At 52.5% G+C, this 25,394-nt stretch overlaps 1 protein-coding gene across 1 annotated transcript in view; it reads left to right on the forward strand.

The window, feature by feature from the left end:
- Positions 1 to 781: 781 nt before the first annotated feature.
- Positions 782 to 25,394, forward strand: part of LOC119696274 (zinc finger protein 135-like) — an 80,989-nt gene continuing 56,376 nt past the window's right edge. Inside the window, exon 1 of the mRNA XM_038125998.1 lies at positions 782 to 1,655. Within this exon, the coding sequence (XP_037981926.1) occupies positions 956 to 1,655 (700 nt within the window). The 5' untranslated portion in view covers positions 782 to 955. The remainder of the gene's footprint in view (positions 1,656 to 25,394) is intronic.

Raw genomic sequence — 25,394 nt, forward strand, 5'->3', positions numbered from 1 at the left:
GTTGCTCCAGAGAGAAGCACAACCTCCTCAGAGGAGGGAGCCATGCTGTTGTCAAAGGCTCTTGGGGTCAGAGAACAGTGCCTAAACTCACTGTGCCAAAATAATGTCACAGACTGGTTAAGAAAATTGTTAGAGAGATGTCTCTGCCCCAATTAAGGTGCTAACGAAACCAAATGCAAAGTGGATTTTCTTGAACAGTGAATGTGAGGCAGAGAGAGAGATGGAAAGAAAGAGAAAAGGGGGGAGAGCAAGGCAGGGGCAGGGACAGAGACCTCCCCTGGGGCAGGGCAAGTGTGACATTGTGACATTGTGTGGCCTTCCCGGGCTGGGGGTTTTACACCTGAGCCAGTTTGGGTAAGGGCAGTGGTGTTCACCCCCTGAGCAGGGATTGCCCCGCTGTTTCAGGTTGCAATGTAAGATGTAACCAAAAGCATGTTTCCAATCACCATCTTCATGAACTGCTATAAACAGGCGGGGCAGTGCTCTTGATCTCTCCCATGACTCAGCCCTGATAACGCCCTCCAGGGGCTCTCTCCTGTTAATGGGCCATTGAGTGTCCCTGCAGGACTGATCAAATTCCATCATCCCATTGTGGGATGCTCCGCCCAGGGGGAGGAACCAAGCATTCCTACCTGGATATAAGGTGAGCCAGGCAACACCAGGAGCACCTTGCCCACTGGATTCCCAGAGGACAAGAGCTCCATAACCATCACTGGAGCTTCAGAGGAAGACCAGAGCCTTCTACAGGATCACTGCTTGACAGAATCACGTTCATCACTCCAACAGGACTGCAGCCACCATTTGATCAGACTGCTACCACCACCCTGACCAAGAGGGTGTCAGGTTATATCCTGACTCTGCCAGTTTCAGGCAGTGTTTCTGTATCATTGCCTTGATCTTAATTCTCTTTTTAACTTGTAATTCTGCATTAGACTTTCCCCCAGATTCACCTTCCATGGCGCAGGAATCCAACAGGGAAGAAAAGCCCCAGAGATCCCACAGGAGGAGGGGCTGCAAAGCCAGCCCAGGGTGCTCTGAGGAGGAAAGACCCAGCCTGTGCCAGGAAGGTGGACAGAGCTTCAGCCAGAGCTCTGAGCTGGTGGTCTGTGAGCAGCTTCATGATGGGAAGAAGCCCTACAAGTGCTTGGAGTGTGGGAAGAGCTTCAGGCAGAGCAGCACCCTGATCCGCCACCAGATGATCCACACCGGGGAATGGCCCTATGAGTGTGGGGAATGTGGGAAGGGCTTCAGCTGCAGCTCAGAACTTGTCATCCACCAACGCATCCACACTGGGGAGAGGCCCTACAAGTGTTCTGAGTGTCAGAAGAGGTTTCACACCAGCTCCAATTTCCTCCGGCACCAGCAGATTCACACCGAGGAGAGGCCCTTCCGCTGCCCTGACTGCATGAAGGGCTTCAAGCGCAAATCCCACCTCGTCATCCACCGGCGCATCCACACTGGGGAGAGGCCCTACAAGTGCCCCACATGTGGGAAGAGGTTTCAGACCAGTTCAAATCTCCACCTGCATGAGCGGATTCACACTGAGGAAAGGCCCTTCCACTGCCCCGACTGCGGGAAAGGCTTCAAGCAAAACTTCAATCTCGTCAGGCACCGGCACATCCACACTGGGGAGAGGCCCTACGAGTGCCCCACATGTGGGAAGAGCTTCACCCGCAGCTCTCACTTGTCCAGTCACCAACGGAGGCACCAGTAAGAGAAGCCCTGCAAATGCCCCAAATGCAGTTGGAGCTTTGTGCTCTGCTCCAGCTTTATCCCCAATTGGACAACTCACGTTGAGAAGTGCCCTGGTGATCCATGTTCCTAGTGATCCATGCTGGGAAGACATGTGTACCTTTTCCTGCCCCTGCCAGTGACATGATGTGGCATTGAAGAACATGAGGGTCTGGCCATGGCCCTGTCATTACATTGACTCCCACCTCAGGTCATAGCCAGGGGCAGGAAAGGGACTCTCTCTTCCCCCGAGGAGAAGGGTGTCCTTTCCAGGCAGGAGGAAATACGTGGCCAGGAAGTGCCAGTCGTTGATGTTGTAGTTTTCCCTGTACATAGTTTTACTTACCCTTCCGTTATCAGTATTGTTTCTGTTTGTTCTTTATCTCGTTGCTGTTCCCAGTAAATTGTTCTTATCCCAGCCCAGGATCCTTGCCTTTTGTGCTTTCCATGGGAGGTGGGAGGGCAATGAGCAGCAGCACGGTCTTAGCAGCTGCAGGAAACTGGGCAATCCCATTCCTAAACCCTGGCCCGTGGAAACCTCTTCCCTCTGGTGCCCAGGGACAGCACTGGAGGGAATAGCTGCAGCTGAGTCGGGGCAGGCTTAGGGTGGATCTCAGGAAAAGGTTTTTCCCCAGAGGCTGCTGTGGCCCTGCCCAGGCTCCCCAGGGAAGGGTCACAGCTCCAGGGCTCTTTGAGCTTTTCCTGGTTCAGGGCAAATTTCAGGCAGAACCCCCAAAGGGGCTCCTCTAGAAAAGCAGATTCAATTGGCCCCTCCCCACAACTGGTTCGGGAGAGAATAACTCTTTAGAGAAAAGCGGAAAAAAAACTGTTTGTTGAACAATAAAACCTGAACAATATTAAACAACAAAACTTCTTGCTGCTCCAAAAGAGATGACAAACTCAGAAAAGTCCCCTCCCCAGGTTGAAGCTCAGCCCATCAGTCTCTTATCAGTCCCTCTGGTGGTGGAAATGCCGTGGCCCAGGCCCGGCCCGGTGGGTCACAGGTGCGAGCTGCCGGTGCTCTTCTGGGTGTTCAGTCCAGAGCAGGTTTAAACAGGTCCAAAGAGAAGAGAAAAAGGAAAAAAACCAAAAAAACAAACCACAGTCCAGGGAACTTCTCTGCCTCAGCTAGCTAAAACTAACTAAAATAAAGGAGAGCTCTGTCCTGCTGCCTGTCCATCCGCAGACAGCACAGTCCAGGAGCAGCAATGTGGAGGAGTGAGTGCAGTGTCTGAAAACAAACTGCGTGCTTCTCTCCCCCTCCACTCTCTGGAAGAAGTCTTAAAGGTGCAAAACTTATTATTTAGCATAAGCAGAGCAAGACGTTTTGAGATAAAAGCATCGTATAGTCAACCCAGGACATTCCACCCCTTATCCCCATATCGTCATCTTACTACTAAAACTAATATATATTCTAACTCTACAAACACATACATTGTACATCCAATATACAGCTATACACAGACAATGGTAGTAACATTCAGCAAACAGTGATATTTACACATAGTTCTCACCCCACAATCAGATCTCCCTGAGGTACACATCCTGTTCTTCCATCTCTCTGCGTTATCCACCATGTGCAACCTGGTCCCTGAGCAAAGACAACCCCACCTATGGGATTGTCTGTACTCAAGGCAGAATTGAGCCACACGGTCTTCCCTAACAAACCTCTGACATGTACCACTGGGACTTGATCTCCATCTATTTTATTCAGGGACTCAGAGCGCGCAGGACCTGCTTGGTTGGTGGAACCTCAGGTGTTAACTAACCAGGTGGCCTTTGCTAAATGCTGCTCCCAATTTTTGAAAGATCCCCCACCCAAGGCTTTCAACTGGGTTTTAGTAGTCCATTGTACCTCTCCACTTTGCCTGCAGCTGGTGCAAGGTAGGGGATATGGTGCACCCACTCAATGCCATGTTCCCTAGCCCAGGTGTTGATAAGGCCGTCAGCACGTAGCGCTTGCCCTGGCGTGTCTGGGGCAGTGGGATGCAGTCAATCTGCCAGGCCTCCCCGTACTTGTACTTGGACCAACACCCACCATACCACAGGGGCTTCACCCACTTGGCCTGCTTGATGGCAGCACACATCTCACAGTCATGGATAACCTGAGAAACACTGTCCATGGTTAGATCCACCCCTCAAACTCGTGCCCACTTATAGGTGACATCTCTACCCTGATGGCCTGAGGCATCACGGGCTCATTGAGCAAGGAATAACTCTCCCTTGTGTTCCCAATCCACGTCTATCTTGGACACCCCTATCTTTGCAGCCTGGTCTGCCTGCTCATTGTTTTGGTGCTCCTCATTGGCTCTACTCTTGGGGACATGGGCATCTGCATGGCAGACCCTCACAGGTAGCCTCCCTACCCTGGTAGCTATGTCTTTCCACTCTTCAGCAGCCCAAATTGGTTTTCCTCTATGCTGCCAATTAGGCTCTTTCCACCTTTCCAGCCATCCCCACAGAGCATTGGCTACCATCCATGAATCAGTGTAGTGGTAGAGCTTTGGCCACTTCTCTTTTTCTGAAATGTCTAGGGCCAGCTGAACGGCTTTGAGTTCATCAAGTGTGCTTGATCCACCTTCTCCTTCAGTGGCCTCTGTGACCTGTCATGTGGGGCTCCATACGGCTGCTTTCCACTTCCAATTCATCTTTACGATGCAACAGGAACCATCAGTGAAAAGAGCATAGCCTGTTTCCTCTGGGGGCAGTTGCTTATATGGAGGAGCTTCTTCAGCCCATGTCACTGGTTCTTGTTCTTCATCTGTGACACCAACATTTTCACCTTTGGGCCAATTTGTAATTACCTCCAGAATCCCAGGGTGATTCAGTTTACCTGTACAGGCACACTGTGATGAGAGCAATCCACTTGCTCCATGTAGCTCTGGTGGCATGTGGGGTGGCAGGAACCTTGCCTTTGAACATCCACCCCAGCACCGGAAGTTGGAGTGCCAGGAGGAGTTGTGCTTCAGTGCCAATCACCGCTGAGGCAGCTTGGACTCCTTCATAGGCAGCCAAAATGTCTTTCTCTGTTGTTGAGTATAGTTGGCTTCAGACCCTCTGTAGCTTTAACTCCAAAATCCCAGTGGTCAGCCTCGAGTCTCCCCAGGCACCTTCTGCCAAAGGCTCCAGGACAAACCATGGCTCCCTGCTGCAGAGTAGAGCATGTTCCTCACCTCTGGTCCTGTCCTGACTGGGCCAAGGGCTACCACATGAGGGATCTCCTGCTTGATCGGGGCAAAGGCTTGTTGCTGCTCAGGGCCCCGGTGGAAAGTGATCTTCTGATGGGTGACCAGGTAAAGAGGGCTCACGATCTGACTGTACTCAGGAATGTGCATTCTCCAAAAGCCTATGGCACCTAGGAAAGCTTGTGTTTCCTTCTTGCTGCATGGTGGAGACATTGCTGTGATCTTGTTGATAACATTGGTGGGAATCTGACACCGTCCGTCTTGCCACTTCACTCCCAGAAACTGGATCTCTTGGGCAGGTCCCTTGACTTTGCTCTTCTTGATGGCAAAGCCAGCTTTCAGCAGAATCTGGATGATTTTCTCTCCTTTCTCAAACACTTCTGCTGCCATCTTCCCCCATACAATGACATCATCAACATATTGCAAATGTTCTGGAGCCTCACCCTTTTCTGGTGCACTCTGGATCAGTCCATGGCAGATGGTGGGGCTGTGCTTCCACCCCTGGGGCAGTCGGTTCCAGGTGTACTGCACTCCCCTCCACGTGAAAGCCAACTGAGGCCTGCATTCTGCTGCCAGAGGAATGGAGAAAAACGTGTTGACAATGTCAATAGTGGCGTACCACTTTGCTGCCTTGGACTCCAGCTCGTACTGGAGTTCCAGCATGTCTGGCACAGCAGCGCTCAGCGGTGGAGTCACTTCATTCAAGCCACGATAGTCCACAGTCAATCTCCATTCTCTGTCAGACTTGTGCACAGGCCAGATGGGGCAGTTGAAGGGTGAGTGGGTTTTGCCGACCACCCCTTGGCTCTCCAGTTCAGGATCATTTTGCGGATGGGGATCACGGCATCTCAATTTGCTCAGCACTGCCGGCAGTGCACCGTCGAGGTGGCAATCGGCACTCGTTGCTCGGCTACCCTCAAGAATCTTACCTCAAATGGGTTTTCTGACAGTCCAGGCAAAGTGGTCAATTGCTTCATGTTCTCTGCCTCTACAGCAGCTATGCCAAGACCCCATCTGAGTCCCTTTGGGTCTTTGTAAAAGCCATTGCGGGGGAAGTCTATGCCCAGAATACCTGGGGCCTCTGGGCCACTCACAAAAGGATGTTTCTGCCACTCTTTCCCCATCACCCTGGCAATGGAAACAGGTTCTGCCCCCACATGTCCCAATGGTATCAGGTATACTGCGCGCCAGTATCAACTAAGGCACTGTATTTTTGTGGTTCTGATGTGCCAGGCCATCGGATCCACACCATCCAGAAGATCCGGTTTTCCCATGCCCCTTCCTGGCTAGAGGCAGGACCCCTCTAACTCTGGTTATTATTCCTTTCCTGGTCATACATGGTAGAGGTTCCTTTAAGGAATCTGACAGATCATACTCAGCAGCTCGGTCATGGGAGGTTGGTGCTACCTTCACTTTACTGGAGTTCCCTCAGTTAGTGTTTCCCTCCTTGAGTTGACGCACCCGTGCTGCCAGGACAGAAGTGCATTTTCCATCCCTGCTTCCTTCCTGTTTTCCCCATGGTCACGCAGAAAGAACCATAGGTCAGCCCGTGGGGTGCACCCTCTCTCTAGCTGGGGAGTGTTGGGCTCTGACTTTGGGGACTGTGACTCGCACTGGTGCGATGTGGGAACTGTTCCTTCTCACCTCCTCCCTCATCTCCCTCATCTCCTCTCTGAGTTCTTGGACCATGGCAGAGACATGAGCCTTCATCGTGCCATTGATCACACTCTCATAATTTCTAAGCTTGTTGGCAACAGAGCCCACTGCCTCTCGGTTGGTATCGGCATCAATCGCTGCAGTGAAGGTGGTGTATTGAGATGGCCCTGGATTTGCCAGACTCCACAACATTTGCCCTGTGCACTTCACCTTGTCAGGGTCATGATCACGCTGTCCATCCCTCCCAAAGAGTACCTCCAATACTGCCACTCCTCTCAGCTGTTGGATCCCTTCCACAGGAGTCTTCCAGGACATTCTGTGGTGGTGTTCCTGCATTCTCTCCCTGCGGACAAACCTTTCCCTGACACTTATTAAAAGCTGCTGCCAAAGGGAAAGGGACCCTGGCTCCCTCACAAAAATCTGATTCATACCTGAGTCCTGGGTCAAGGGTCCCAGATTCCTTGCCTCACCACCATCCAGCTGGACGCCTGTACCCATAAGGTCCCAGACCTGAAGTAGCCAGGTTGTAAAAGCCTCACGTTCCCGTCATACAGTGTCTTTCTGCAGATTACAGGGACTTTCATACATCAGGGACTCAGTGATGATTGCAACCTCTGGCTTCCCTGAGGGTTGTGAGGGCCCTCCCCTATTTGGGTGCTCTGCATTTATCTTAGATCTCTTGTTTCTACAGGGGCAACTGCTGCTGGCTGTGACTGCCTTTGCAGTTCAGCTGGAACCTGGACAATTGGAACATCTGTGGGTTCCAGGTGTTACACTGGCTGCACTATTAGACTCTCCCTCTTTGAGGCAGGGGGAGGGCTTCTCACCAGCTGAGGAAGTGTATTCCTTCAGCATCTGGCCCATCTCACGCATCTCCTTCACCAGACCCCCCACCCAATCTGGGTAGTTCATATCTGGGGTGGCTGTGGGGCAGGGTCAGGCTCTGGGGCAGCAGCATCCCTAGGCTCTGGTGGCGTGTCAGGTTCTGGGGGAGGTGTCAGGGTGGTTATCCAGGTTCATCTTCCCTTCTCTCTAAATGCTAAATAGAACAGGCCCATCAGCAACACCAGCCTCTGTATGATATTAGTATTTAGAGAAGATCTGAACCCTTCAAAAACTGGTGGGGCAGGCCCAAAGAGATGGTTAAAGGGTTGGGAGAAAATTTCCCCCGATGTCATTTCCTTACAGCAGGTGCCATTATTAAAGTACCCCCAAAAACATACAGTTAGTGTGTGATTGCTGTGAATCCATGTGCCTGCTTTCCAGAGGAAGTTAAAAATCCATGAATTCCTCACCTTATTCACCCATAAAACAAACCGGATAACAGCCACAGTAGCCTTGGTTACAGGACCCATGTTTAGATAAGGGCCTGCAAATGGCAGAAATACAGTCTGGATCGTGTGCTGCCCAAACCAGGGTAAGCTGGACCACATGCTGTCGCTTAACGAGGTTCCTATGGCCACACACAAAAACTTAGATTTACTCAAGAACTGTTATTCCCTTTTTGTTTCTGTGCCCTCGAGCCTCATGTTGGGCACCAAAATCTGTCTTGGTTTGGAAAGACAGGTGCCTGCTAAGGAAGGCAGGAGCCTCCCTGAAATGGAAAATGTGAATCACCTCCTTCCGAATTTGCTATAAAATTTATATTCAGGGGCTCCTGATAGGGAGCAGGAAATAACAGTTCTTTACTAGGGAAGAAAATAAAAGTATTTAATAAACAATGCAGTAAAACTAAAACAATAGTGACAGAACACAACCTGACACCCTGTTGGTCAGGCTGTTGGTAGCAGTCCAATTGGAATTGTGGCTGCAGTCCTCCTGTAGTGTCAGGTGGGGTTCTGCTGGAGCAGGGATCCTGTAGAAAAAAGGTGTAGTCTTCCTCCGAAGATCCAGTGGAAGAGGCAGCTGCTCCTCCTCTGGGAAATCCAATGGAGAAGCTGTGTGGTATTTCCAGAATCTCCAGATTATAACCAGGTAACAATGCTTGGCTCTTCCCTCTGGGCAGAGCATCTCCCAATGGGATGCTATAGTTCTCATCAGTCATGCAGTGACATTCAAAAGTCTCTTATCAGCAGATGTTCCCTCCCGAGGGAGGAGTGATTGTGGAAGAGATAAGGAAAACTGCCCACTTAAGAGAGGATAATGCCATGCAGATGGCAAACAGAATACATTGTGCAATCTGGAACAGTGTGCGCACAGGAGTGCCTGTGATGGGGAAATGTGGCAGAAATGCTGCTCTCTGAGGGGCTTGAGTGCCTTGGACAGCTGAGTCAGTCAGGCCTTTAGGTAAGGTTAAATCACAAGGTCTAAGCTAAGTTCAATGCTGCTAAGAGTTGTTCTTTTGCTAAGTTGTTAAGTTCAATTTAAGTTATGAGCTGAGTGAAATATTGTTAGGTGTTATTCCTCTGTTAGATTGCTAAGTCATAGGTTTTAAGTTAGGATAATACTGTTCAGTGCTGTTCTTTTGCTAAATTGTGAAGTTGAAGGTATCAGTTAAGGTTAAGGTGTAAGTTAAGTACTTTTAGGTTTGAGCTGTCTTAAGCTTTTGGGCCGTATTCCTTTTAACCTTGCCCTCACTGTCCTTGTGTCACACACACACACAGGGACAGTTCTCGGCTCATTTCAGGTTTGATTGCCTGGATTTGGTTTGGTTTTGTTGTTTCTTTGCCTCCTTGCTGTGCGGAAGTGTCCAGTCAGGAGCAGAGTGACATCCTGTGATGTCACAGAGCCCCCTATGTAGTCACATAGCCATGTGTCACATCACACAGCACCATTGTGATGTCACAGATGTAATTCTGGGATGTCACCCTGGAATTTCATGAAGCTGCACTGTGATGTCACAGAAGATTCTGTGATGTCAGAAAGCCACCATATGATGTCATGTTGTGTTCTGTGATGTCAGAGACTGCTCTATGATGTTACACAGCCACCCAGTGATGTCACAACCCAATCTCTGATGTCACTGAGCCGCCCTCTATGATGGCAGGATCTGCTCTATGGCCTCACACCCTACTCTATGATGGCACAGACAGCTCTGTGATGTCACAACCCCCTCAGTGATGACACAAAACCTTCTCTGGGATGTCATACTGCCACTCTGTATTGTATTGTCAGCAAACACTGTGACCTCACAGCCTGCTCTATGATGCCCCACAGCCATGCCATGATGTCACAGACTGCTCTGTGATGTCACAGAATCCCCTCTATGATGCTCTAGCTGCTCAGTGACCTCACACAACAAACTCTGTGATGTCATAGCCCAACCTGTGACCTCACACAGCCCACACTGTGCTGTCACACAGCCCCTTGCTGACATCACAGCTGCTCTGTGCCTCTATGACACAGCCACAGAGGCGCTGCTGTGACACAGCCCCCTCTGGGACATGCCACAGCCCCTGGCAGTGCTGAGCCCCTGGGAGCTCTGTCTGTGCCCTGCTCGTGTCCCTGAGCTGCCCTGGCAGTGCCCCAGCCCTGATGGGCTGTGCACAGGAGCTGCTCCTGGCCAGAGCTGTCTCTCTGCAGCGCTGCCCTTGCCAGGAGCTGCCTCTGGGCCAGGAGCCCGGCCCAGCTCAGCAGCACAGACACAGCACCAGGACTGCAGTGACCCTCCTGGGGGTTTGGTGCTCTTGGCATCAGCCTCAGTCCATTAGATTGTGCTACAAAAACTTCTCAAGAACTCAAAATCAGATTCAAAGTCCAAACTTTCTTTAATTTTTAATGGGGTCCACTGGGGGACATAACTGAGATGGTGTCCCCAGGTTCCAGGTAGAGCAGAGCACTGGAGGCAGTGATGACAGCTGGGGACAAGCAAGGGAAAGGTGTCTCTGGTGCTGAGCAAACCTGGATGTGTTTCAGCAATGCAAAGGCCCAAGGCCTGAGCCCCAGCCCCTGGCAAGGCAGATCCTGTCCCTCCCTCCTTGCTCAGGGCTCTTCCTGGGATGGGCACTGGCATGTGGGGATGGGCAATGCCAAGGGCAGGAGCATGGGGTGGCCCCTGCCAGGCTGCTGAGCAGGGACAAGGAGGCAATGAGGCCCCAGGCCTGCAAGGGTCACTTGTCCCCTCATGGCCTCAGGCCCAGGGCCAGCAGCCATGGCCAAAGTGCTGCCCAAGTTGGCTCTGTCAGGGCCTTGCAGCTGCTGCCCATCCCTGTGCCCTGTGCAGCCCAGGTTGTCCCACGGTGTCCCTGCCCTGCGCCTCTGTCCCTGCAGGCTGTCGTCATGCCCCGGCTGCCCCACCTGGCTGGCCCCTTCCTTTGCTGACAGCTCTGCCTCCTGCCTGCCTCTGCCTGCCCACACAAAGCCATGGCCTTGGTACCAAAAGGGTTAATTCAATTTTTACTGTGCCTGTGAACTTTTGGCACAAGGAACAAGGCATGCAGGGCCTGCTTTCCCAGCAAGGATGGTTGGAAGAGAAGAAGACACCTGGCTTAAGGGTGCAGTGATAGTAAAAAGAAGGACTGACTCTGGGACATGGGGTGGGTTTTATGGAAATGGGTAAATTGTAATACACATTAGTGACACTGGTAGAATTACATGTCCACATAAGGTTAGGGGTTATCACTCACTAGACCTCAGGCCTGAATAAATGAGACCCTCTTAAAGAGCAAATTAGTGTTAAGGATCCTTTTTCTGGTATTTTGGAGATTTGGTGACAGCGAGCCCTCACAGAACCAAGGAGTCAGCTGTGACACTGTGCAAACTCATGGAACAAAGGGTCCATTGCGACACAGCAGAACCCCATGGAACCAAAATCCATTGTGGCACATTGGGGCCACATTGAACCAATGGCCCATTGTGATCCTGCGGATCCCAGGAGACCATTGTGACCCTGAGAAACCTCTTGGAACCAAGGGGTCACTCTGACACAGCAAGGCCTCGCGGAACCATGGGTCCATTGTGGCACTGCAGAACCTCATGGAACCAAGGTGACCATGTTCTACTACAGAACCTCATGGAACAAAGGGACCATGGTGACACTGCAGAACCAAGGAGACTGTTGTGGGCAGTACGAAAGCTCATGGAACCAGAAGTCCATTGTGACACAGTGTGGCCTCGTGGATCCAAGGGTCTGTTGTTAAACTGTGTGGCCTCATGGAACCATGAGCCACTGTGACACAGCGTGGCCACATGGAGCCAAGGGGCCACTGTGACACTGTGGATCTAAGGAGACCATTGTGACTGAGGAACCGCATGGAACCAAGAGTCCATTGTCACACTGTGGGGCCCTGTGGAACCAAGGGGACCACAGTGACTTTGTGGGGCCTCATGGAACAATGGGGACGATTCAGACACTTTGGGACCCACTGGAATCAAGGGGCCATTATAGCAGGGCAGGGCCTCATGGAATCAAGGGGACTACAGTGAACACTGTGGGTCTCCATGGGATGAAGGGTCCAATGGAACCAAGGATACCATTGTGTCACTCTGGGGTCTCATGGAACCCAAGGTCCATTGTGTCACAGCAGGGCCTCATGGAACTGTAGAGGCCATTTTTACACTTTGAGGCTTTGTGAAACCAAAGGGCAATTGTGGCACTTGAGAGCCCTGTGGAGCCAAGGGGACCACAGTGACACTGAGGGGCTCAGTGAAACCAAGGGTCCATTGTGACACTGCAAGGCCTCATGGAATCATGGAGACTATTGTGACACTGAGGGCCTCACTCAGCCAAGGGGCCATTGTGACACTAAGAGGCCTCATGGAAGCAAGGAACCATTGTGACACTGTGGAGTGTTGGCAGGCCAAGGGGCAGTTGTCACACTGTGTGGCACCCTGGACCCAAGGAGTCCATTGTGACACTACAGGGCCCCATGGAACTAAGGATTCATGGAACAGGGTGGGACCCCATGGAAACAAAGGTCCATTGTGACATTGCGGGGCCTCATGGAATCCTGGAGGCCATTAGGACACTTTGAGGCCCCATTGAATCAAGGGTCCATTGTGACACTGTGGGGCCCCATGGAAACAGGAGACCAGTGCGACACAGCTGGGCCTCATGGAACCAAGGATCCAATATGAAACCACCATTGTGACCCTGCAGGGCCCCATGGAAACAAGGGGCCAGTGTGATGCTGTGGGCCTCATGAATTCCAGGGAACAGGTAACAGCTCTGGTTGGCCTGGCCTGACTGGTCCAACTGCCCTTGGTATGTTGAGGGTCTTTTCTCATGTACCCCTGAAACACTGGGGCTCTGGGCTTTCCTTCACACGGAAAAGAACTGCCCTTCTCATTCAAGCATCCATGGCCAAAATGGGATTCCCCCTCCAAACTTCCCAATATCCAGGGATTGCTCCCAGACAAAAGCTGCCATTATCAACAAGTCTGGCTGACCTTGTCTTCCTGAGAGCTGGCTCTCACCTGCCTTCAAACACTGAGGCTCTGTGCTTTCCTTCCTATGGAAAAGAACTGTCTAAACTGCACAGGCACCCATGGCTAAAATGGGTAATGTTTCCCCAAAATTCCCTATATGCAAGGTTTTCTCCCAGACAAAAGCTGCCAGGACGAATTGCTCTGGTTGGCCTTAGCCTCTGGTGTCACCTCTATTCTGCCCTGAAACACTTGGGCTCTGTCGTTTCCTTCTCATGGAGAAGAACCATCCTTCTTCTCCTGGTGCCCATGGCCAAAACTGGGATTCCACCACCAGTAGTCCTATATCCAAAGATTGCACTTACACAAAAGCTGCCATTACAGACAGGTCTGGCTGGCCTTGGCCTCCTACATATCCTCCCTGGTGTCTGCTGTGAGATGCAATCAGAGACAGAGCAAAGCAGGCCTCCACTTGTGAACGAAGAAAAAAACTTTATTATCTTACAACTATAGTAAAATAAACACACAGAGCAAAATTGAAACCTTTTAAATATTTCTCCTCCCCCCACTCAATTTCCCACATCATAAAACAAAACCTTAGATTTTTACCAGTCCATCACCCTTCAAATAATCAACTCTTAGTCCATCTCCACCCTTCCGACAATCACCTCTCATTTCATCAAGGAGAGAAGAGTCCCTCTTGGGCCACAGGCTCCCCCTGGAAACACAGCCAAATCCAGTTGTGTTTCCACGTCACTCAGCAACCACCTTCGTGACTGCTTCCTTCCATATTCAGTGCTCTCACCACTGCACATGGACCAGAGCTGCTTTTAGGGTTCCCTTTTCAAGGATGCTTCACCCAGTTCCAGGAGAAAACTACAGTCTCTCACCTTTTTGGGACACTAGTCCCCCCCAGATTTCACCCCCTGGGGCCGAGGGGTCTCGAGAGCACCATCACCTCATCACCTGTCGTCTCCGCTCACATCGCTCCTTTGGCACCAAGCCATCGCCTCCCCCTAAAATGCAGTCTCTGTATTACAGGAAAGGTTCTGTCCATGGCCATACAAGAAAAGTCCAGCCAAAAGCCACTCCATCATCTCCTCCCACCTAGGATTCTTCTCAACTTCTCTCGGTCCTTCTCCACCTTCACAACTTGCACCACACTTGTGCATTTCCTCCTGTTTTATCCCTGTCTCTCTTCTCCTTCAACTCCCGGAGGATCAGCATTTGCAAGGATTCCATCATCCCACAGAAGGGTTAAAATCACAGTCTCTACTCGTCCTGAACTCCCATGCTGGCCCTGCCGGGCACTCTTCCCACTGCTCCCCCTTCCCTCTCGGCCAGGCCAGTGCTATCAAATTTCAAGGTAGCACTGGCAGCTCTCTTTTTCTCTCTCTCTCCCTCCTGAGAAAGGGGGGCTGCCCGATGCCTCACAGAGTTCTTCCACCCTTCCATAATCTGTGGGGGACTCACTCTTGTCCTTCCGGGGCCAGGGGCCTTCACCTCCCTTCTCTGCCCAACGCTCCGGCCTACCTCCCTCCGGCCTCGTGGCTTCCCCTGCCCCGCCCAGCCCGCAGCTGGGCAGGGCAGGTCTGACCTCTCCATCCACCGGAACCAAGAGGGCGTTCCCCTGGGAGTTCTTTGCTTTTAACCCCTGTGTTCTCAGAGGCGTATCCATATCCTCAATGGTCAAACCAGGTGCCAATATTCACATCTGAGCACCTATTGGTTTGACCACCACCTCCCAAAAACTCACTTCCTCTCAAACCACGACATTCCTCCCTTCGCCTCTGAGAACACACTAAAATTCTATTAAAACAACATTATACACACTCCTACTAAAACAATAACTTACGCTATACCTCTATTCCTAGATTTCTTTTACCAGTCTACTTTAACCTACTACATGCTTTGGTCTTATGTCTCTTTGATCCCATCTCACAGTCTCAACTTATCTCTGACCCAAAATTCGATTTCCCGGTCAGGGAGCCAAAAATGTCATGGTTTGGAGCTGGCCCAATGCCAGTGCCCCCATGAAAACATATCCTCCCTGGTGTCTGCTGTGAGATGCAATCAGAGACAGAGCAAAGCAGGCCTCCACTTGTGAACGAAGAAAAAACTTTATTATCTTACAACTATAGTAAAATAAACACACAGAGCAAAATTGAAACCTTTCAAATATTTCTCCTCCCCCCACTCAATTTCCCACATCATAAAACAAAACCTTAGATTTTTACCAGTCCATCACCTTTCAAATAATCAACTCAGTCCATCTCCACCCTTCCGACAATCACCGCTCATTTCATCAAGGAGAGAGGAGTCCCTCTTGGGCCACAGGCTCCCCCTGGAAACACAGCCAAATCCAGTTGTGTTTCCACGTCACTCAGCAACCACCTTCGTGACTTCTTCCTTCCATGTTCAGTGCTCTCACCACTGCACATGGACCAGAGCTGCTTTTAGGGTTTCCCTTTTCAAGGATGCTTCACCCAGTTCCAGGAGAAAACTACAGTCTCTCACCTTTTTGGGACACTAGTCCCCCCCCAAATTTCACCCCCTGGGGCAGAGGGGTCTCGAGAGCACCATCACCTGCTCACCTGTCATCTCCGCTCACATCACTCCTTTTGCACCAAGCCATCGCCTCCCCCTAAAATGCAGTCTCTGTATTACAGGAAAGGTTCTGTCCATGGCCATACAAGAAAAGTCCAGCCAAAAGCCACTCCAGCATCTCCTCCCACCTAGAATTCTTCTCATCTTCTCTCTGTCCTTCTTCACCTTCACAGCTTGCACCACACTTGTGCATTTCCTCCTATTTTATCCCTGTCTATCTTCTCCTTCATCTCCTGGAGGATCAGCATTTGCAAGGTTTCCATCATCCCATAGAAGGGTTAAAATCACAGTCTCTACTCATCCAGAACTCCCACGCTGGTCCTGCCGGGCACTCTTCTCGCCGCCACCCCTTCTCCTTCTCGGCCAGGCCAGCGCTATCAAATTTCAAGGTGGCGCTAGCACCTCTCTCTCTCTCTCCCTCCTGGGAAAGGGGGGCTGCCTGATGCCTCTCAGAGTTCCTTCCACCCTTCCATCTCTGTAGGGAACTCACTCTTGTCCTGCAGGGGCCAGGGGCCTTCACCTCCCTTCTCTGCCCAAGGCTCCAGCCTACCTCCCTCCGGCCTCGTGGCTTCCCCTGCCCCGCCCAGCCCGCAGCTGGGCAGGGGAGGTCTGACCTCTCCATCCATCGGAACCAAGAGGGCGTTCCCCTGGGAGTTCTTTGCTTTTAGCCCCTGTGTTCTCAGAGGCGTGTCCATATCCTCAGTGGCCAAACCAGGTGCCAATATTCACATCTGAGCGCCTATTGGTTTGACCACCACCTCCCAAAAACTCACTTCCTTTCAAACCACAACAAGGGGGAATCCCATTTTGGCCATGGATGTTTGTCGGAGAAGGGAAGTTCTTTTCCATGTGAAGGAAAGCCCAGAGCCCCAGTGTTCCAGGGGCACATTAGAAGAGACCCTCAACATGCCAAGGGCAGTTGGACCAGTCAGGCCAGGCCAAGCAGAGCTGTTACCTGTTCCCTTGAATTCATGGGGCCCACAGCATCACCCTGGCCCCTTGTTTCCATGAGGCCTTGCAGTGTCACAATGATGGTTTCATATTGGATCCTTGGCTCCATGAGGCCCAGCTGTGTCGCACTGATCTCGTGTTTCCATGGGGCCCCACAGTGTCATGGTGGACCCTTGATTCAATGGGGCCTCAAAGTGTCCTAATGGCCTCCAGGACTCCATGGGGCCCCACATTGTCATGGTGGACCCTTGATTCAATGGGGCCTCAAAGTGTCCTAATGGCCTCCAGGACTCCATGAGGCCCTGCAATGTCACAATGGACCTTTGGTTCCATGGGGTCCTATCCTGTTCCATGAATCCTTAGTTCCATGGGGCCCTGTAGTGTCACAATGGACTCCTTGGTTCCACGGTGCCACAAAGTGAGACAACTGCCCCTTCGCCTGCCAAGACTCCACAGTGTCACAATGGTTCCTTGCTTCCATAGGGCCTTGTAGTGTCACAATGGCCCCTTGGTTGAGTGAGGCCCTTAGTGTCACAATAGTCTCCATGATTCCATGAGGCCTTGCAGTGTCACAATGGACCCTTGGTTTCACTGAGCCCCTCAGTGTCACTGTGGTCCCCTTGGCTCCACAGGGCTCTCAAGTGCCACAATGGCCCTTTGGTTTCACAAGGCCTCAAAGTGTAAAAATGGCCTCCATGGTTCCATGAGGCCCTGCTGTGACACAATGGACCTTTGGTTCCATGATGCCCCAGAGTGACACAATGGCATCCTTGGTTCCATTGGACCCTTCATCCCATGGAGACCCACAGTGTTCACTGTAGTCCCCATTGTTCCATGAGGCCCCACAAAGTCACTGTGGTCCCCTTGGTTCCACAGGGCCCCACAGTGTGACAATGGACTCTTGGTTCCATGAGCCAACAGCAGTCTCCTTGGTTCTGCAGTGTCACCATGGTCCCTTTGTTCCATGAGCTTCTGTAGTAGAACATGGTCACCTTGGTTCCATGGGGTTCTGCTGTGTCACAATGGACCCTTTGTTCCATCAGTTTGCACAGTGTCACAGCTGACTCCTTGGTTCTGTGAGGCCTCGCTGTCACCAAATCTCCAAAATACCAGAATAAGACTCATTAACACGAATTTGCTCTTTAAGAGGGCATCATTTATTCAGGCCTGAGGTCTAGTGAGTGATAACTCCTAACCTTATGTGGACATCTAATTCTACCAGGGTGTTGTTTATACACAGTCGCTAAATGTGTATTACAATTTACCCATTTCCACAAAACCCACCCCATGTTCCCAGATTCAGTCCTTGTTTTTTCTATCACTGCACCCTTGAGCCAGGTGTCTTCTTCTCTTCCAACCATCCTTGCTGGGAAAGCAGGCCCTGCATGCCTTGTTCCTGTGCTAAAAGACCATAGGCACAGTAAAAATTGAATTAACCTTTTTGGTACCAAGGCCAAGGCTTTGTGTGGGCAGGCAGAGGCAGGCAGGAGGCAGAGCTGTCAGCAAAGGAAGGGGCCAGCCAGGTGGGGCAGCCGGGGCATGACGACAGCCTGCAGGGACAGAGGCGCAGGGCAGGGACACCGTGGGACAGCCTGGGCTGCACAGGGCACAGGGATGGGCAGCAGCTGCAAGGCCCTGACAGAGCCAACTTGGGCAGCACTTTGGCCGTGGCTGCTGGCCCTGGGCCTGAGGCCACGAGGGGACAAGTGACCCTTGCAGGCCTGGGGCCTCATTGCCTCCTTGTCCCTGCTCAGCAGCCTGGCAGGGGCCGCCCCATGGTGCTGCCCTTGGCATTGCACATCCCCACATGCCAGTGCCCATCCCGGGAAGAGCTCTGAGCAAGGAGGGAGGGACAGGATCTGCCTTGCCAGGGGCTGGGGCTCAGGCCTTGGCCCTTTGCATTCCTGAAACACATCCAGCTTTGCTCAGCACCAGAGACCCCTTTCCCTTGCTTGTCCTCACCTGTCACCACTGCCTCCAGTGCTCTGCTCTACCTGGAACCTGGGGACACTTTCTCAGTCATGTCCCTCAAAGGGATCACTTCATAGTATAAGAAACTTCAGTGTTTCAATGCAACTGAGTTCTTAAGGGTTTTGTGACATCACTGAGGGGGTTGTGACATCACAGAGCTGGCTGTAACGTCACAGAGTAGGGTGTGAGGCCATAGACCAGACTCTGCCAGCATAGAGGGTTGCTCTGTGGCATCATAGAGTGGATTGTGACATCACCGGGTGGCTGTGTAACATCATAGAGCAGGCTATGACATCAAAGAATAGACAGTGACATCATAGGGTGACTTTGTGACATCACCAAGTCTTCTGTGACACCACAGAGCAGCTGTATCACATCACAGGGTGACATCTCAGGGTTGAGCCTGTGACATGACATGGTCTGTGTGACATCATAGGGGTCTTTGTGACATCACAGAGATGGCTGTGTGACATTACAGAAGACTGTGTGACATCACAGAAGGCTGTGTGATGTCACAGGTGGTAGTATGACATCACAGAGGGTGTGTGACATCATAAAAGGGCTGTGTGATATCACAGGGGCTGTGTGAGGTCACTGGGGAGGTCACTCTGCCCCAGCCACCCCTCACAGTTCCCCCCAGAGAAGTCCAACACTGCCCATGCATAGCGGGGTCCCCTGTCCTCCCGTGTCCCCCCGCCCCTGGCACCGCAGCCTCCCCCAGAGGATGTTCCATGAGATCCACCCCAGAGCCTGACACGGGGATGGGGGGATGGGGCTGTGGGGGTGGGACAGGGGGACAGGGACCCCCTGGCAGCGTCCCTGTGTCCCCCAGGGTCAGAGCCTGGGCCAGGCCTCCTTCACCCTGTTCTGAACAAGGGCTTAAGAGTGCTAAAAAATACCTGGCAAGGGATCAGCCAAAACCAGATTTAATATTCAGCAACAGCACCACAAAGTTCCTTGGCAAGAGTCACTCTGCTCCTGACTGGACACTTCAGGCACACCAAGGAAACAAAGCAACAACAAAACCAAACCAAATCCAGGCAATCAAACCAGAAATGAACCTAGAACTGTCCCTGGGAGTGTTTGTGTAACAAGAGGACAGTGAGGGAAAGGATAAAAGGAATATGGTCTAAAAGCTTAACAGAGCTCAAACTTAACAGGACTTAACCTATATCTTAACCTTGACTGATACCCTAAACTTTACAATATAGCAAAAGAACAGCACTTAACAGTGTTTAACCTAACTTATAACCTATGACGTAGCCATTTAAAAGAGGAATAACACTTAACATTATTTAACTTAGCTTATGACTTATATTAAACATAAGAACTTATGAAAAGAACAACTCTTAGAAACATTTAACTTAGCTTAGACCTTGTGATTTAACCTCACTCACAGGCCTGACTGACTCAGCTGTCCAAGGCACTCAAGCCCCTCAGAGAGCAGCATTTCTGCCACATTTCCCCATCACAGGCACTCCTGTGCGCACACAGACACAAAGAGCCAGTGCAAGGCACCAGTGAGAAATTCCCCTGCAGGCAGGGAAATGCTCACTGGGGAGGCTTTGGCATCTCCCCAGGGGCAAAGGGTTGAGCCTGGAGGAGTGGGGGGATCAGCCCTGGCTCCGTCGTTGTTCGGCGATCCCCGAGTGCAGCAAACGGGAGAGTTCCCGGCTGGGAGAGGCCCCACTCAGAGGGAGTCGCTGGCCCAGGAGAGCTCCAAGGGGCTCCTTTTGGAGCTGTTTGTAGGGCCCCAAGAGAGGGGCTTCAGTCCCAGCAATGGTTCATCCTGGCCACACTCGGCATCAACAGCTTTCTTTGGCAGTGTGAGAACAGGGATGTTGTGGCACTGAGGGAACAAAACCAGTTCCCAGGGCTGCTCCTAAAGAAACCAGGAGCTGGCTGGGCAGCAGCAGCAGTGCCTGGGGCAGCCAGTGTTTGTGATGAGCTCCAGAGGAGCTGAGCCCAGGGGCTGCTGGCCAAGGCTGAGGCCCAAGGAGCATTTCTCAGCTGGCAGGGCAGCCTGAGAAGGGGAGGGGGGAATGCAGCAGCACAGGGCCCATGGAACCAAGGGAGCATTGTGACACTGTGGGGCCCTGTGAGACCAAGGGACCATTGTGACGCTGTGGGGCCCTGTGAGACCAAGGGACCATTGTGACACTGTGGGGCCCTGTGAGACCAAGGGACCATTGTGACACTGTGGGGCCCTGTGGAACGATGGAGAGACCATTAGGACATTTCACAGCCTCATGGAACCAAGGGGCCATTGTGACACTGTGGGGCACCATGGCACCAAGGAGACCATTGTGACACTGAGGGGACTCATGGGATCATGGAGACTGTTGTGATGCTATGAGGATCCCTGGAATAGCCAAAGCATTGTGACACTGTGAGGCCTCATGGAACCCGTGAGACCATTGTGACCCTGGGGGTCCCCACAGAACCAAGAGGACCATTGTGATACTGTGGGGCCTGGTGAAACCAAGAGGCCTTTGTGACACTGCAGGGCTGCATGGAACCAAAGGTCCATTGTGACACTGCAGGGATGCATGGAACCTAGGGACCATGGTGACATTGTGCAATGTTATTGAACCAACAGTCCATTGTGACACTGCAGGTCTTCCTGTTATCAAGAAGCGATTGTGGCCCTGAGGGACCCCATAAAACCAAGGCACCACTGTGACACTTCATGGCCCCATAAAACCAAGGGAACACAGAACAGCTCTGGCTGGTTTGGCCTCCCAGGAGACAGTTGACTGGTCAGGCTGACCTTGGCATGTTGAGGGTCCCTTCTCATCTGCTGCTGAAACAAAGGGGCTCCGTGCTTTCCCTCCTATGGAAAAGAACTGGCCTTTTCCTCCAAGCAGCCATGGCCAGAATTGGTATTTCATCTCCAAATTTCCTTATATCCAGGGGTTGTTCCCATAGGAATATTGCCAGGATAAGTCTGGATGGAATTGGTTTCAAGAGGGTCAGCTCTCATTCGTCCCCAAAACACTGGGGAAGGCTCCATGCTTTCCTTCCTGTGGGAAAGAACTGTCCTTCTTCTCCAGGTGCCCATGGACAAAATTGGGATTTAACCTCCAACATTCCCTATTGTGACACACTGGAGAAGATTATTAGCTCAAAACATTTTATGTGTGGGGGAATAATGGACTGGTCATGCCTTGCCCTGCCCTGGAAGCCCAGCACTGCCCTGCCCTGGAACCCCAGTCCCCCCAGAGCCTCTATCTCAGCCCAGCAGTGTCTGCCAGGCCCTGGCACAGCACAGGCAATGCTCCACAGCCACCTCTGCAGCCCCCAGCCCAGCTCCTGAGGGACCAAATGAGCCCAAGTCCCACCTGGGTGTGAATGTAAATCGGCTGCAGGGTAGGAGGGCTCTGCACAGGGCCCTGGACCAGCTGGATCCAGGGACCAAATCCAAAAAGGTGAGCTTTAACAAGTCCCAGTGCCGGGTCCTGCACTTTGGCCACAACAACCCCTGCAGCACCACAGGCTGGGGACAGAGTGGCTGGAGAGCAGCCAGGCAGCAAGGGAGCTGCAGGGACTGCTGGACAGCAGGCTGGACATGAGCCAGCAGTGTGCCCAGGGGGCCAAGAAGGCCAATGGCTGCTGGCCTGGATCAGGAATGGTGTGGCCAGCAGGAGCAGGGCAGTGATTCTTCCCCATGCTGGGCACTGGTTGGGCAGCACCTCGAGTGCTGTGTCCAGTTCTGGGCCCCACAATTTAGGAAGGACATGGAGGGGCTGGAGCGTGTCCAGAGAAGGGCAACAAGTCTGTGTCTAAAACACAAGTCCTGTGAGGAGTGGCTGAGGGAGCTGGGGTTGTTTATCCTAGGGAAGAGAGGACACTTGAGAGACAAGGTGGTGTCAGGGCACAGGTTGGACTTGATGATCTCGAAGGTCTTTTGCAGCCTCGCTGATTCTGAGATTCTCTGAAACCACCCTTGGAGCAGTGGCAGGATGAGCCCTGGGCCTCCTCCCCAGAAGCTCCAGCAGCCCAGGTGCCTCAGCTTCTCCTGCCAGCCCCAAAGCCCATCCTGTCAGTCCTGCAGAGCCTCTGCAGCTCCTCCTCACTGCCCAGAACAGGGAGCCCCACAGGCAGACACAGCAGCCCAGATGGGCCCCCCTGGCCTGGGCTGCCTCTGGCAAGGGAGCAGCACGGGGCACTGCAGGAGCCTGCAGACAATTGCTGCAGCACTTGGAGGATGATCCTGCTCCCCAAGGGCCGTTCCCATGGTGCCAAGTCAGGAACTGCAATGGGGACTGGGGCCAGAGAGGAAAGGGCAAACAGGGATGGGCTGTTTGCAGGGCAGGGAACAGGGCTGGGCAACAGGAAGAAATTTGGACAAGGGAAAAGTAAAGAAAGCAAAGGTGAAGCAAGAGAAATGCTCAGGGCAGTTTGGGGGTGGCTGCCAGGCAGCCCTGGCTCTGAGCAACAGCGTCTGCAGTGGGACAGGAAACTCCCAGCTGATGGGAAGAAACTTTCTGGCTGACTGCAGAGGCCAGGACAAAGCTGAGTGGTTTCCCTGGTGTCCCCCAGCCCTTGGTGGCCCCAGGGGCTGATGGCATTTGTGCTCCCTCAGGTTCATGTCCCCACAGCAGCAGCATGGGGGTGCTCCCGCCTGCTGTGTGCAATGCAACCAGGGGCTCCTGAGCCAGTGCTGCCGTGCCTGTGCCTGCAAGGATGGGGCACCTCTGTGAGCTGGGGGAGAGGCCAGGGCTGCAGAAGGGGGATGGTGTTGGCAGCTCCATGAGGACGCTCTGGGATGCTGCCCTGGGCTGTGCAGCGCCCTGGGGATGGATCAGCCCCTGCTCTGCTGCTCCTTCCCATCTCCCCCAGGGCCCTTGCAGAGCCCCAGCCATGCTGTTTGTGCCCGCCTGCCCACGGCCAGCCTGGGGCTGCTCACGGGGGTTTTCTGTGCTGAGCATTGGCCTGGCCGTGCTCCTGAGAGAGCCTGGGCAAGGAGCCTGCAGCCCCCAGGCCCTGGCCTGAGGCGTCAGCGCTGCCCCAGCAGTGCCCATGGCCTGTCCCTGCTGCAGCCCCGGCACTGCCACCCCCAGCACTGTGCCCGGCCCCGAGAGCACTCAGGCCCTACAGCAACACCAGGGCCACCAGGGCAGCGGGGCAGGGCCACGGCAGCAGCAATGGCAACACCAAGTGCTGCTGCTGCTGCTGGGCACAGCTGCTGGGCCAGCATTGATCTGCCCCCAGCTCTGCACACAGACATTGCTGCTGCAGCTCCAGAGAAGGCAACCAAAGGGCATCTCTGCAGAAAACTTTGCTGGAGCATCTTTAAGTTTGTTTAAAGCCACCAAGAGCGCAGCCCCTCATTGCCACAGTCTGTGGCCACAGGGAAGGTGGGGAGAAACAAACTAAGCCATGGCACAAACAATGACATTACTTTGTGGACAATATGAAAAAAGTAAAACAAAAGAAAACAATCCTCCAAAATGAAACCAGCAAGAAGTATCAAAAATGACTTTTATTACAAGTGATTTACAGGAATTGGCCAGCAGTTTAATGTTCCTGAAAGCATCCAGTCATCAGTGTCCACACTGCAGTCTTGAGCTCCTGGTTCCTCAGGCTGTAGATGAGAGGGTTCAGGGCTGGAGGAACCATCGAGTACAGAACTGACAGGGCCAGATCCAGGGATGGGGACGACAGGGAGGGGGGCTTCAACTGAGCAAATATACCAGTGCTGAGGAACAGGGATAGCACGGCCAGGTGTGGGAGGCAGGTGGAAAAGGCTTTGTGCCGTCCCTGCTCAGAGGGGATCCTCAGCACAGCCCTGAAGATCTGCACATAGGAAAAAACAATGAACACAAAACAACCAAATGCTAAACAGGCACTGAATGCAATGAGTCCAAGTTCCCTGAGGGAGTTGGAGTGTGAGCAGGAGAGCTTTAGGATCTGTGGGATTTCACAGAAGAACTGGCCCAGGGCATTGCCATGGCACAGGGGCAGGGAAAATGTATTGGCCGTGTGCATGAGAGCATTGAGAAAGCCACTGGCCCAGGCAGCTGCTGCCATGTGGGCACAAGCTCTGCTGCCCAGGAGGATCCCGTAGTGCAGGGGTTTGCAGATGGACACGTAGCGGTCGTAGCACATGACAGTCAGGAGAGAAAGCTCTGATCCAAGGAAGAAATAAATCAGAAAAAGCTGTGCAGCACATCCTGTGTAGGAGATGTTCCTGGTTTCCCAGAGGGAATTGTGCATGGCTTTGGGGACAGTGGTGCAGATGGAGCCCAGGTCAGTGAGGGCCAGGTTGAGCAGGAAGAAGAACATGGGTGTGTGCAGGTGCTGGCCGCAGGCTACGGCGCTGATGATGAGGCCGTTGCCCAGGAGGGCAGCCAGGGAGATGCCCAGCAAGAGGCAGAAGTGCAGCAGCTGCAGCTGCCGCATGTCTGCCATTGCCAGCAGGAGGAAGTGGCTGATGGAGCTGCTGCTGTTGGACATTTACTGGGGCTGCACATGGGGACCTGTTCATGGAGAAGAGGACAGTGAAGAGTTAGAGCAGATACCTGTAACCAAAATCAAAGCCATTTCCCATACACACTCCTCTATCGCACACAGACACCCTTCCGTGCTCAGGAATTCTGGGGTTTTCTTTATAAGCTCCCCTATATTTTTCCAGATATTCTTGGATATCAAAATCTCAGCATTTCTACTGCCCTCAGGGAGAACAGAGTGAGTTCTCTGAGGCAAAGTGATGAGTTGAGAGTGAGGGGAGATGATCTGTCCTCTGACCCGTTCAGAGTTTCTTTAGGCTTTAACATTTCTCAAGTGGAGGATTGTAACCTTCCCATGCTTCCCGTAATATTTCACCAGCTACTGTTGAAAGCGGATAAATCCACCACAGCCCAGCTCCACATTTGTAGCCAAGGACTCACTTTGTTTGTTTCACCAACCCAGCAGCATTTTCAGTGCCAGAACACCTCTGCCTCTCCCCATCAATCTTATAACTCAGAGATGCTCTAGGACACGTTT

The sequence above is a fragment of the Motacilla alba genome, unplaced genomic scaffold, assembly GCF_015832195.1.
Source record: "Motacilla alba alba isolate MOTALB_02 unplaced genomic scaffold, Motacilla_alba_V1.0_pri HiC_scaffold_28, whole genome shotgun sequence".
Classification (NCBI taxonomy): Eukaryota; Metazoa; Chordata; class Aves; order Passeriformes; family Motacillidae; genus Motacilla; species Motacilla alba.